We start from the raw sequence: 11,138 nt of genomic DNA on the forward strand, positions 1-11,138 counted from the left end.
GCTTGGTTGTGTGCGTGGCATGGTCACGTTTACTTACTGAGTGACACGCTGAGGGTTCTGCAGCTCCTTGTGAGACGTTTGGTCCTCTTGGCTTTTGCAAATTCTGCATTTACTAACAAAAGTGACATTTGCATAGATAAATGCCATTTGGGAAGGGAAAAAAAAAAAAATCAATATCTCATTTGTATCAATGTCCACCTCCACAAGTTCTTTCCTGAGGCATATAGATCTCCTGCAGAACTCTAGAGTGTAGTGCTGTGAGAGGACAGCACTGTGCAGTAACAGAGGTAAGATGAATAAAAAGTTTACCCCTCCTCAATTCTGCGAAGCATCCATAATTTGCTGTTAGTTTTCTACTTGATTAACTATTCAGTTTTAGCTTTTAAATAAATGACTCTTAGTAATTGATCTCAATAATTAAATTATTTCTTCTATCGCAGTTTCTCTTTTAATCATAACCTTGAGCGACATATTTTTTTGTCTGTAGCATCTTATATGGTGGTGAAGGTACATTATTTATGCCACTCTTGAGTTTTTATGAACATGTAAATTATTAAATAAACTGTAGATGCATGTAGTCTTGTCAAGATGATGTCTTTGCACATCTGTTTCTTAAATTCTGTACTTCATCTTAATTAGATTAACTTTGCAATTTTTATAGATATGTAGTCTCAAACTTGTAGGTGGTTCGAAAGAGTATTCAGTTTAATGAGTCGGAGGACAGATTAAATGCTGTGGTTTGTTGACTATCATGTTTGTTGAAGAAACAAGGCTTACACTGTACTTCATTTTACAGTATACATAGTAGAAATAAGGCAATAGTTCAGCGGTCCAATAGCTTTGATAGGAAAGAATGTTAAAGGAATCTCAGCCTTTTCCTATTGAGGAATTAATTTTGATCAAAATTAGTCCTAAAATTAATAAACGTAAGGATTGAAGGGTGGGGAATTTTTACCAAAATTGACCTTGTTGGATCTGATTTGCAGCTTGGGTCTAATGGAGGAACAAAACTCTGCTCTAGATCTGATTTCTATTTATGTTGTAATTCTTTAATAAAAACAGTTTCTGCTCCCAAGGATCACTAGGGAAGAAAATGTTTCACAAGCAGACAATATAAATCAATAGCAATATTTTCCTGAGTGGTCCTGAGACAAGTAACCCTGAGAAGCAGGGATGATTTTCTTCTTGCTCTGTGAATTAACTATCAAGTCTAGCAATGGTCTTCATGCTGTGATTCTTTATTATTATTTTATATTTTAAACAGAGGCAATTAGCTCAAAGAACTAACCTCTTACCAAAAGAGGCTTCCATGCACTCAAACAGCCTGAGCATCACTTTATGCAGGGGCAGAAAGCCCCACTGTCTCCCATAGCGGTTCCGAAATACTGACTTTGAAGTTTTGAATTCAGTTAGTCTCATGGGGGTGGGCTGCAAAAATGTCCTATAACAAAGTTTCTGTGCTGCTATGCAAGATTTGAGGCTTTGCTGTATAGTATGTTTGAACTTAGTGTTGAGCTGCATGAGTTAATATTTCATACCTTTGCACACATATAATAGATGCAATCACTGTGTTTTCATGCATGTTTCTGACACGATATTTTGTGCCATTATAGCTAAGCCATCCAAAATCTATCAGCAGATTTTCTGAGGTGTCATGTGCATATGCTCACTCTGGTACTATATTTCTCACTTTGCTGAGCTAATTCAGAACAAACCAGCAAGTTAGTGTTTGCTTCTCATAAAAAAAAAAAATACCTCTACATTTTTGTATTTAAACTCCTCAAGGAGAAAGGAAATTTTTATTGAAGGATGTCAGGTCAGTTGCTGGCAGAAATGCACATATAGTTCAGATAGTTGCACAGTATGATTTCTTTCCATGTACGCTGGTTACAGTGTAGCAATAAAGAGATGACATTTCGGTATTAAAGCTTTTTAAGACCTTTATAAATAAGATACTTAAATGTTGAATGAGGATCTAAATGTTCGTCCATTTTAATGCTAGTGCATGAAAACTACACTATTAAATCTGGGATCTATTATCCCAGTGTTTAGTTTGCAAATAACAAGAAGATAAAGCTGAATTCATTATTTGAGGGAAAAGAAGCACCCTCAGTTTTCTTATAGATAAAATCACTAAAAGGCAAATTAACAGACCTTAAAAATGGGAAATAAATGTTCAAAATTAGGAAAAAATATGGCTATTACTAGTGGTGTTTAGGTGAAAAGCCATTCCATGTTCAGACAAAATTTGAAATATCTATTGTATTAATGCGTTTTGCAAATGTGGTAGCTTACCATTGTAATGTCCAGCAAATTACAGAAGGATAACTCTTTAGCCCATTTTTATTTTCTGGTTACTTTTATGGAAATAAAATTTTAAGGATATTTCAGTCTTTTCTACTGTGCAACTGAGTAATTTTCTTTGCTTCCTGCTCAAACAGTCCCAGCAGTCTTAGCTGTGTTGCCTAGATACTCCATCTCCTGCGGCATCTGTAAATTGGCCAATTCAACAGGAGGATTCATATTCTAAATAAAAGAGAAATCTTGGGGCGGGGAGCGGGAATCATTTGTAGCTAGTAGCCTGAGTGGTGCTATAAATTTTGCTGTTGAGAAAAAGAAGGGTTTATTTGCTCAGTTGTATGGGGTTAATCAGGAGAATTGCTGGTATGTTCAGAATTTGGTTACATACATGAGGATTACATTCAGGATAAAAGTATATTGTAGCCTGAGATGTCTGTCCCCTTCAGGCAGAATGGCTCTTATTTCTACTGTTTGATTTTTATTTTTTTGTTTCGCCTGGAATATATTTAGCAAGTAGTAAGCTTTGAATTTATATTCAGAAATATGTCTAACAGTCATATTTCATAATTTACTTCTGCAAGCATGTGCTTAAGTTGTGCTCACATTAAAAATAATGTGATCCAAAGTTAAGTAACTTGCATCTACATATGTATATGAAAAGCTATATTCATACATTGGAATATAATTTTATCGATTATCATACATGTTATTATTTTATCTTGGATGTTAGTTTATCTTGCCTGCCATTTTTTAGATAAATCTTTTTGCAAAGCACTGGTAAATACTTTTCTTTCTTCTTTCCCTTCTTCCTTCCCACAAGTGATTGCTGACAGTTTTATCAGTACAGGTTTGATTCTGTTAGAATTCAGGTTTTTGTAAGCAAAGCAGCAAAAGAAGCAGAACGGATAATGCAGTTCTTTTAGTTTTCTTGCACATGTATTTGCAGAACTTGCTAATTAAGTAAACAGGGTTTAAGGAAAATTATGATTGGCAGTTTATTCATGTTCAGAGTTTTTTAAAGTGCAAAGTTTAGAAAATTGGTAGTTCAGCCTGCTATGTCTGTAATAAGCTTAAAAAGTTATTTGCTACTGGGTTTAATTTAATTTTCTCAAATTAATTCTTCCATTTTTTAGATTGCACTGCTGGGCTATGAAAATAGTGAAATGTACAAAAAGTTCTGTTTGAAATTCACGTCTGGAGCTGGATTAAGCTTTCTAATGTATGCTTAGTGCAACAGGAAGCCTCCACTGCTTTGGAAAGGAGCAAAGCATCTTTTATGTACCTCTGCTTCTCAGATATTAATCTTTGTTTGCATTGTTAAAACTATAATATACAGAAGAAGCTGTGGATTTAGAATGTCATAAATTGACTGGTTTTCCTTTCAATTTGAAGTAAAAATGAAAAAATTCTTTTGATATTTTTCTCTCATTTTGCTTTTTGTCTCATTTTGCATTTTTTCTTACTGGCAGTTGTACCATAATTTATCATAACATTTTCCTCCAAGATTTCCCCCCCCCCCCCCCCCCCCCCAAGGTAAATTAAATACTAGAAAATTCAAGTTTTATAAAACGATATGACAATGAGCTACCTTTCTATTGACAGAGGCACTGATTCTTATGAGACCTCCTGTATATGCATGCTGTGAGCATAGCTCTGCAAGAGGTGCTTTCTCATTTAAGAGAGTTTCTCAGTTGGCTGTTCTATGTAAGCATGAATGTCTTTGTCCTAGAAAACTTTGATTCCTGACACTTATTCATACTTTAGTAGTGTTATCGCTCCCTCTTGCGGTTCCTGCAACTCTGGAAGTTTTTTTTTAGACCTGAGGTTTTTCTATCAAAACAGTTTGTCATTCTAGCAAAGTGTAAATATGAACAATAAAACACAAAACTCGGACTTCTGTAAAAGTTCTCTGAGCAGATTTATCTTCTTTTTTACATATATATATTTTTGTGAGCAACGTAAAAAAAATATTTACCGTATTCAGGCTGAAAGTCCTATTAAAATGAGAACCATCTGGGGCAGAGTTGGGTTGCCAAACAGTTTCTGATTTAGTTCTGCACAAAAGTAGAGAGGTGACTGTGTGACATTTGTTGAACATTGACATTTAACAAAGAAATCCCTACTTATGTAATGTATTTCTATTGTAGAAGTGTGGTCTCTTTTTTTTTTTTTTTTAAGAAGGTTTAAATCCCTTTTGATTACATTGTTTGTGGACTTTTTTGTGTATGTAGTTTTCAGTGCAGTAATAAAACAGTGAACTGAGTCTATAGTGTATTTGAAATTTGCAGACCAATTTAGGAGACCTAAGCATTCTTTCACTGACTTGAATGCTGTTTCAGTGAGTTAACCTAGACTTTTTTGCGTGTATCTCTTTTCCAGTTGTGTTCATTACTTGCATTGTGGGGTTATCTTATCTGTTTAAGTGTCCAGCACTGTTGGACTCTTTCTTCCTGGGGAATAGTACAATACCCAAAACAGTGACTTCCAATTTTAATGGGGCCACAGGATACTACTTTCTGGGTAGCACTTAATTGAGGCTGCATGTGCTATTTGATTTGAAGCCTGAAGTAATTAGAAATAAAGGCTGAGGTTGTAGTCAGCATTATACATTACAAAACTTGAGAATTCCTTCAAGATCATCTACCTAAAATACTGGTTATTTGAACCCCTTTAGATTGTTAGGGCCTTTGGCTGTGGTGTTAAAGTGCAATGGTACTTCAGAAACTGGAGAGAGTATTTTTTTGGTAAGGAATTTTTTTTTTTTTAATTCACAACAGTATTAGTGACTGTGTTCAGAAAAACCAAAAAAATCTTTCCAAATTACTTATTGAAAGGTATCATAAGTTTAATATGACAAGACATTGGTTTCCCTATAGCTCTTTGGTAGTTGGTAAGTAGTTAGATTTCTTTTGCATACTTGCAAAAGTCCTGAATAAGAGCAGATGTTGTCTCAGTGGGAAATAACCTCACAGCATGAAATTTCTGAGGTGACATACTTAGAATACTTGACTCTCTTGAGCTGTTTTCCCATATGCTTTTAGAAGTTTTCACATTTTGCTTTACCTCTCTAGGAAACCTTCTCATCCTCAGCTTGAAGCTTTCATTAAACATATGTCCAAAGGGTCTGCAGTGCAAATGGATGGTTCCCTAAGCAGCCTGCCTCGTTACCCTAGTCATTCTTTGTGTGAAATGGGAGAGCTTACACAGACAGGTAAGTTTCCATAGCAGCTTTATCTCTTCTTCTGCTCTGTTAAATACAGTCTGCATGAAAAGGGATCTTCTGTTTTTCTTTATATTGAAATAAATGCTTTTTTATGGGAAGCTTATACTGTTGGTCATAGCCTAGGTTATGCTGGGATGTAAGTGTTAGACTCTCTACCGTAAAAGTGGTAACAGTTCTAGAAACCATGCTTGCCAATTCTGTTACAGATTGATCACGCTTGGCATCTCTTTTAACTTTATTTGTAACAAGTCAGAGCACCTTTCCTTGATGTTGCTCCACACCACAAGATTGCTTTGTCACCCTTGTGAAAAATGGCATTGCTCAATCCCCCCTGAGGAAGATGTGGTACTCGATTACTGATTGGTTTGTAATTCAGAATGGCCCTGGAACTGAAAAACACTTAGCTGCCAGTTTTTACCTGTGATGTCACTGCTGTGTCCCCTGCAAGAGATTCAGATGTAACAGACACATTTGATGCTCCTGTTATGGAAATAGAAAAACTGTATGCATCTGGTGCTTTTTTCCTCCTCCCCGCCTCCCCCAGCTTTGTAATGAAGTTGCAAGAGCGGGCTTTCTGGCGTATTTATTTATGTATATTTTCACCACAGGAAAATGAAGCTTATTTTCTTATGCCATCTGTCAGTTCTGCTGAGCTAGTTATTGGGACAAAAGGTGGAAATATCAGCAATTAAATTCCAAACAACTTTTTTAAAGAATGAAGTTTTGAGAGCTCATCAATACTACCACTGAGAGAAAGGCTGCCGAACTCTGCTAGTGAACATATAGTTTAGTTTATCTGTACCAAAAAGGTAGGGGAGATGGGAGGTAACTGGAAGTGTTGCAGTCAGGCATTTGACTATGTAGAAGAAAGTATGTGGAGAGCTGGGAGTATTGTGGTGCTGGGGGCATTGGGAATATTAGAAGGAGACGCGGTTTGGGATGGGAGAGGGAAACTGGAGGTAGTGCTGGATCAGAGCAGTGATAAAAGGGCCATTTGGAAAAGATCTGGGACTGCTGTCAGCAGGCGATAGAAAATATGAGGGGAACAAAAGGTAAGATGACAGAAGTATAGAAACAAGTTGCCAATTTGTAAGAAACAGATTTTCACAGAATTGTTCCAAGCTCTTGGAATTGTTTGTGTTCTCCACCCAGAATAGCCAGCTGAACTGGTATGAACTGAAGTCCCTGTGTTTCTTTGCTGCACTTATTTTTCTGCATGTATTCATATCAGTGCGTCCAAAACGAAAATACAGAAGTGCTTTCCCACAAACATGTGGAAACATACTGTTGCACCTGGGTAGAAATGTGATTGTGAAAAGGGTTAGTCACATGTGGATTTTTCTCTTCAACATTCATTAATTTAATTTGAAAATTCACATTAATAATACTTCTCTGTTCTCCTGTGTCTTTTCAAATTTTAACATTGATCCATTCCATTTTATTCCCACACCTTGCTTTTAACTGTGTTGCTCTTTTTATCTTAAATAGCAATGACTCAAAGAGCGTATCACAGTGGATCTGGGTAGTCAATGGGTTTGGAGACTCACTAGAGAGAATGAAAAGAGTGTTGAAGATTTGGGGAGTTAGCTCCATTTTCCTCTTGCCAACTGTTTTTCAAGGAATCTGCTGTATTTTTTAGTCCAAACCTTGCCTGTCAAATCCTCATATGTTTTGGGATCCCATCAGGAGAAATATTTATGTTAGGCCAGTGTCAAGTCTTGCAAAGTGACATCAGGAGAAATCTAGTCTGCTTACCAAGGAGCTCTTCCTCACACAGCACGTTGTGTGTGAAACTGGATTCATCATTGCACAGAGCTTGTAACTGAGTATTTGGGACTCCTATTGCCTGTAGCAAGTCGTATAGATGTTCTCGTGCATATAGGGTTCCTGCCTGTTGCTTTGCTGCTGTGGCAGGATAACACAAGCAAGGTGGATTCTGGAGTAAAGGTTTTGGCATGTGAGAAGGATACACACCCTTTTCCTTTCCAGTTGGATAAAGGCAGAGTATTAGTGTAAGAATTATCAAGCAGTTTGAGTACTTTCTGAAGGAAGATGGAGAAGGAAGTTTGATGCGATTGCCACACCTCACCACTCTGTCTTGTGAGTTTACACACTAGTTCACATTCTGTGTATTCATTTCCTGACTGCTGGTAGTTTTACTGGCTGCCGTAAATTTGCAGGGAGCTCACCATTCACTGCCTGTCTGAAAACCTGACTCAGGTGCAGTCTGGATCCATCTTCATAACCGTCTTCCTTTTATAGTCATGTTAGACTCATTCAGTCTGTGTCTCTAGTCCAAAGAACAAATATTAAACCACTGAAGTTTTAAACAGATTTTATGGAACCAGCTTTTTCTATCCATATCTTAGTTTAGCTCCTAGAATCTGAGAGGTACTGAAGAACAGCAGTTACCTCATATTTCATGCAATTTTCCTAACAGTCAAGCATGGGTGAAGTTCAGTTTTGAAGTTCATAACCTTTTAACTAATTATTCATTTATCAGTAAGACTGCTAGCTCTATTTTTTTTTTTCCTCCAAAACTAAGATGATTCTAATCATGTGTTGTAATTTCTTAAAAAATTCTCTTTCAGGGGTTGTACAACACTTGCGAAATGGACAACTATTACGAGAAATTTATATAAACAAACATAAACTGCTTCTGAGTGACTGGACAGCAAAACAGCTCTACTTGGAGACAACAGGAAAAAGTCGAACCCTGCAGAGTGCGTTGGCACTGCTCTACACTTTTTTGCCAGATTTTGACTGGAAGAAAATTAACATGAGGCATCAGTGGAGCACCATTTTTTGCTCTGGAAGCTGCGACTGTCCTATGCGAAACCACTACCTAGAAGAGGAACAGCGCAGACAGTACAGTTTACGGGTGAAAAACGGTGATTTGGAGAAAATATATGTGGATATGGCAAAGATTGTAGGCATTCCCACCAGGCAGTTGAGAGCTTCTAACCCCATAGATTCTCTGTTGTGCTATTTTTGCCACAATGTCAGTTTTCCGTGTACCAAAACTGGCTGCATTGGTATGGAACACTTCAAAGTAATCAAAAGACATCAGTTGGAGGATGAGAGAGAGAGACAGGAGAAGAAACTTTATTTCTTGTATGCACTATTGGCTACTCATCCTCTCCTCAACCAGACTGTTAATCGGCTGCAGCGTATTGCAGAAGGCAAGAAAGAAGAAGTATTTGTTCTTTACTCTGCACATGATGTCACGTTGTCACCTGTTCTTAGTGCCTTGGGCATTACAGAGGCCAGATTTCCTAGATTTGCTGCCAGATTAGTTTTTGAGCTGTGGCAGGATGGGAAGAGACCCAAAGAACACTTTATCCGCATCCTGTATAATGGTGCTGATGTCACATTCCAGACCTCGTTTTGCAAGGATTATTATAAACGTTCCAGCAAGCCGATGTGCCCACTAGAAAAATTTGTCAACTTTGTCAAGAGGGATATGTTCCTAATTTTTAACAGCACTAGTTATTATGATGCATGTCGTAGAAGACCACTGTAGGGAAGGAAAGTGAAAAGAAAGCAATGTTAACTTGCATATCAGTGAAAGTCTGTATTCTGGTTGAGGCGCAGTTCAGTTTTGTTATTTCTTGTACTTGGATGTGTAAGTACGAAAGGATATTGCGTGAAACATTCTTCAAATAGTTTTCATTCAGACTGCAGATGGTCTCCAATAGAAGAACAAATACTGAGGGAGTGCTATGTATGTGGTGTGTTCACATATGCTGTGTTAACTGTAATGATAAATCACATGGGCTGCTGTAACCTGGATGTCGCTTGATAAAGAGTGAGAGAGCATAGACTTTGTTTCTCTGTATTCCAGAGCAATACTTGGATACCATAAGTTTAAAACCAAAACCATTCTTTTTTTTCACCACCATCTCACAGTCATTTTAAGCAGTTTGTATCAAGGTCTTTATGAATTCCAGGCATCTGCATTAAACCATTTGTAAGGAATTCTTGAAGCTCCCTACTCAAAAAGAAGCCTTTTAAGGTTTAGGGGCAGGTCTTTAAAGCAAAGAGCATGTGTGTATCTGTGCATACTTACCTGAGCATGTACAAATGAGCGTGTGCCTTTTTGACCTCACAGACCTACAAATACTTGGCTATTGTTGCCAGTGCCAGAGAAGGGTGTACTGGAAAATGGATACAAAACTCTATTCTTTGATCGCACTTTCAGCACTTTGAATAGTTCAAACACACTCTAGAAATATGTAAAGGTCTTGTGACATTAAAATAGATAGCAAATGCTAACATTACCACTAAACCTGAGTGGGAAATTAGGATTAGAGATCAGTTTTATGGTGAAGTGTTGGGCTTTTTCCCATTGTGAACATGTTCAAGCTGCTGTGCTATGGAACAAATCAGTGTTTTAGGAATTTGATATAGTGACTGCTTGAGACAGCTTGGCTAAACACTACAAAAATTTTGTAGTTGAGTTAGTACTCTTATGGACTAGGAAGCTCTTATTTTCTGAGATCAGACTTGTACATATTGTACTGTGCATATTTATAACACAGTAGATCTTTCTTACTTGTTTAGTTTGTAAAGACTTGTGAAGCTCACTTCTTTTAGACTTTTTTTTGCCCTTGATCAGGATGTTTAGACTTAAGAATAAACTGCCTTTTATGGGTAACTTGAATGATAGATCATCACTCGTAATGAGTAGATACGAAAACGTGTACTTCAAACTGCTTTCATCTCTTTAGGAGTAGTAAATTGAGAACCAATTTTTAATAGAATTCATAGAAATTTTATAATAGTGGAGGTTTTTTACACCTGTAGAAATAATTTAGCCTGTGACTTGTGATTCAATGGTGCTAGTTTATCAAAGAAAACACAATTCAGCATAAGTTCTCTGACTATTGGCATTCCACTCTCTCTGTTTTCAATGCTGCATTTGAACATGTTTCTTTAAATAAAATTTTAGGGACTCTTTGTATACTTGTGTGTTACGTTTATTCTGACTTCCTTAGTTGCTTGCAGTAACGAGATAAGTGTGTGTTGTGAAGCTGCTTGTTGCATTAGTAGCTTCTGCACTTAATGTGTTCTGGTTCCCAGTCTGAGAAGGAGCCAGGTAAACATTTCATGAATACTGAAATAGAAATCATGATAGAAAATTTGGGGCTTTTGTACCACATTAGAATGTATAACTTCTGGAAACGTTGTCTTTCTGTCTAAGAGATTAGCTCTGTTAGTCATCATATATGTTTGTGTGCTGGAGGGCAAACAGGAAGAGAGAATCTGAAAGTTGAGCTCGCTTTGTATAAATTATGTGAACTGGACCATTTGTCCAATATAGGTACCAGATACTCCAAAGAGCTGTTGAGCTATCAGCAAAAGGCAGCTATAGCTCTTCAGAGTGTTATCTGTTAGAGCTTTGATGCTGTTTGGTGACCATTGGCAGGAATGATGCTGAAGTGCAGAAAACATTACCATGGGCATATCATTGGTGTTTCAAGTGTGTTATTTAGAAACTTTGAACCCTTAACAGCTTCTGCAAATGCCAGTCTTGGTGTCTTCAAAAGCCTGTCCTAGGAATAGCATCTAGCCTTGCATCTTCTTCTGAAGACAGACCATAGAAGTGTTTTGT

At 37.1% G+C, this 11,138-nt stretch overlaps 1 protein-coding gene across 2 annotated transcripts in view; it reads left to right on the plus strand.

Moving 5' to 3' along the window:
• PXYLP1 (2-phosphoxylose phosphatase 1) overlaps positions 1-10,479 on the plus strand; it is a 63,892-nt gene extending 53,413 nt beyond the window's left edge. For both annotated transcript variants that reach the window (XM_050902370.1, XM_050902371.1), the window contains 2 exons: positions 5,373-5,512; positions 8,116-10,479. In XM_050902370.1, coding sequence (XP_050758327.1) covers positions 5,373-5,512; positions 8,116-9,047 — 1,072 coding nt within the window. In that variant the 3' untranslated portion in view covers positions 9,048-10,479. The remainder of the gene's footprint in view (positions 1-5,372; positions 5,513-8,115) is intronic.
• The last annotated feature ends 659 nt before the right edge of the window (positions 10,480-11,138 follow it).

Source organism: Gymnogyps californianus, chromosome 10 (genome assembly GCF_018139145.2).
Source record: "Gymnogyps californianus isolate 813 chromosome 10, ASM1813914v2, whole genome shotgun sequence".
Lineage (NCBI taxonomy): Eukaryota > Metazoa > Chordata > Aves > Accipitriformes > Cathartidae > Gymnogyps > Gymnogyps californianus.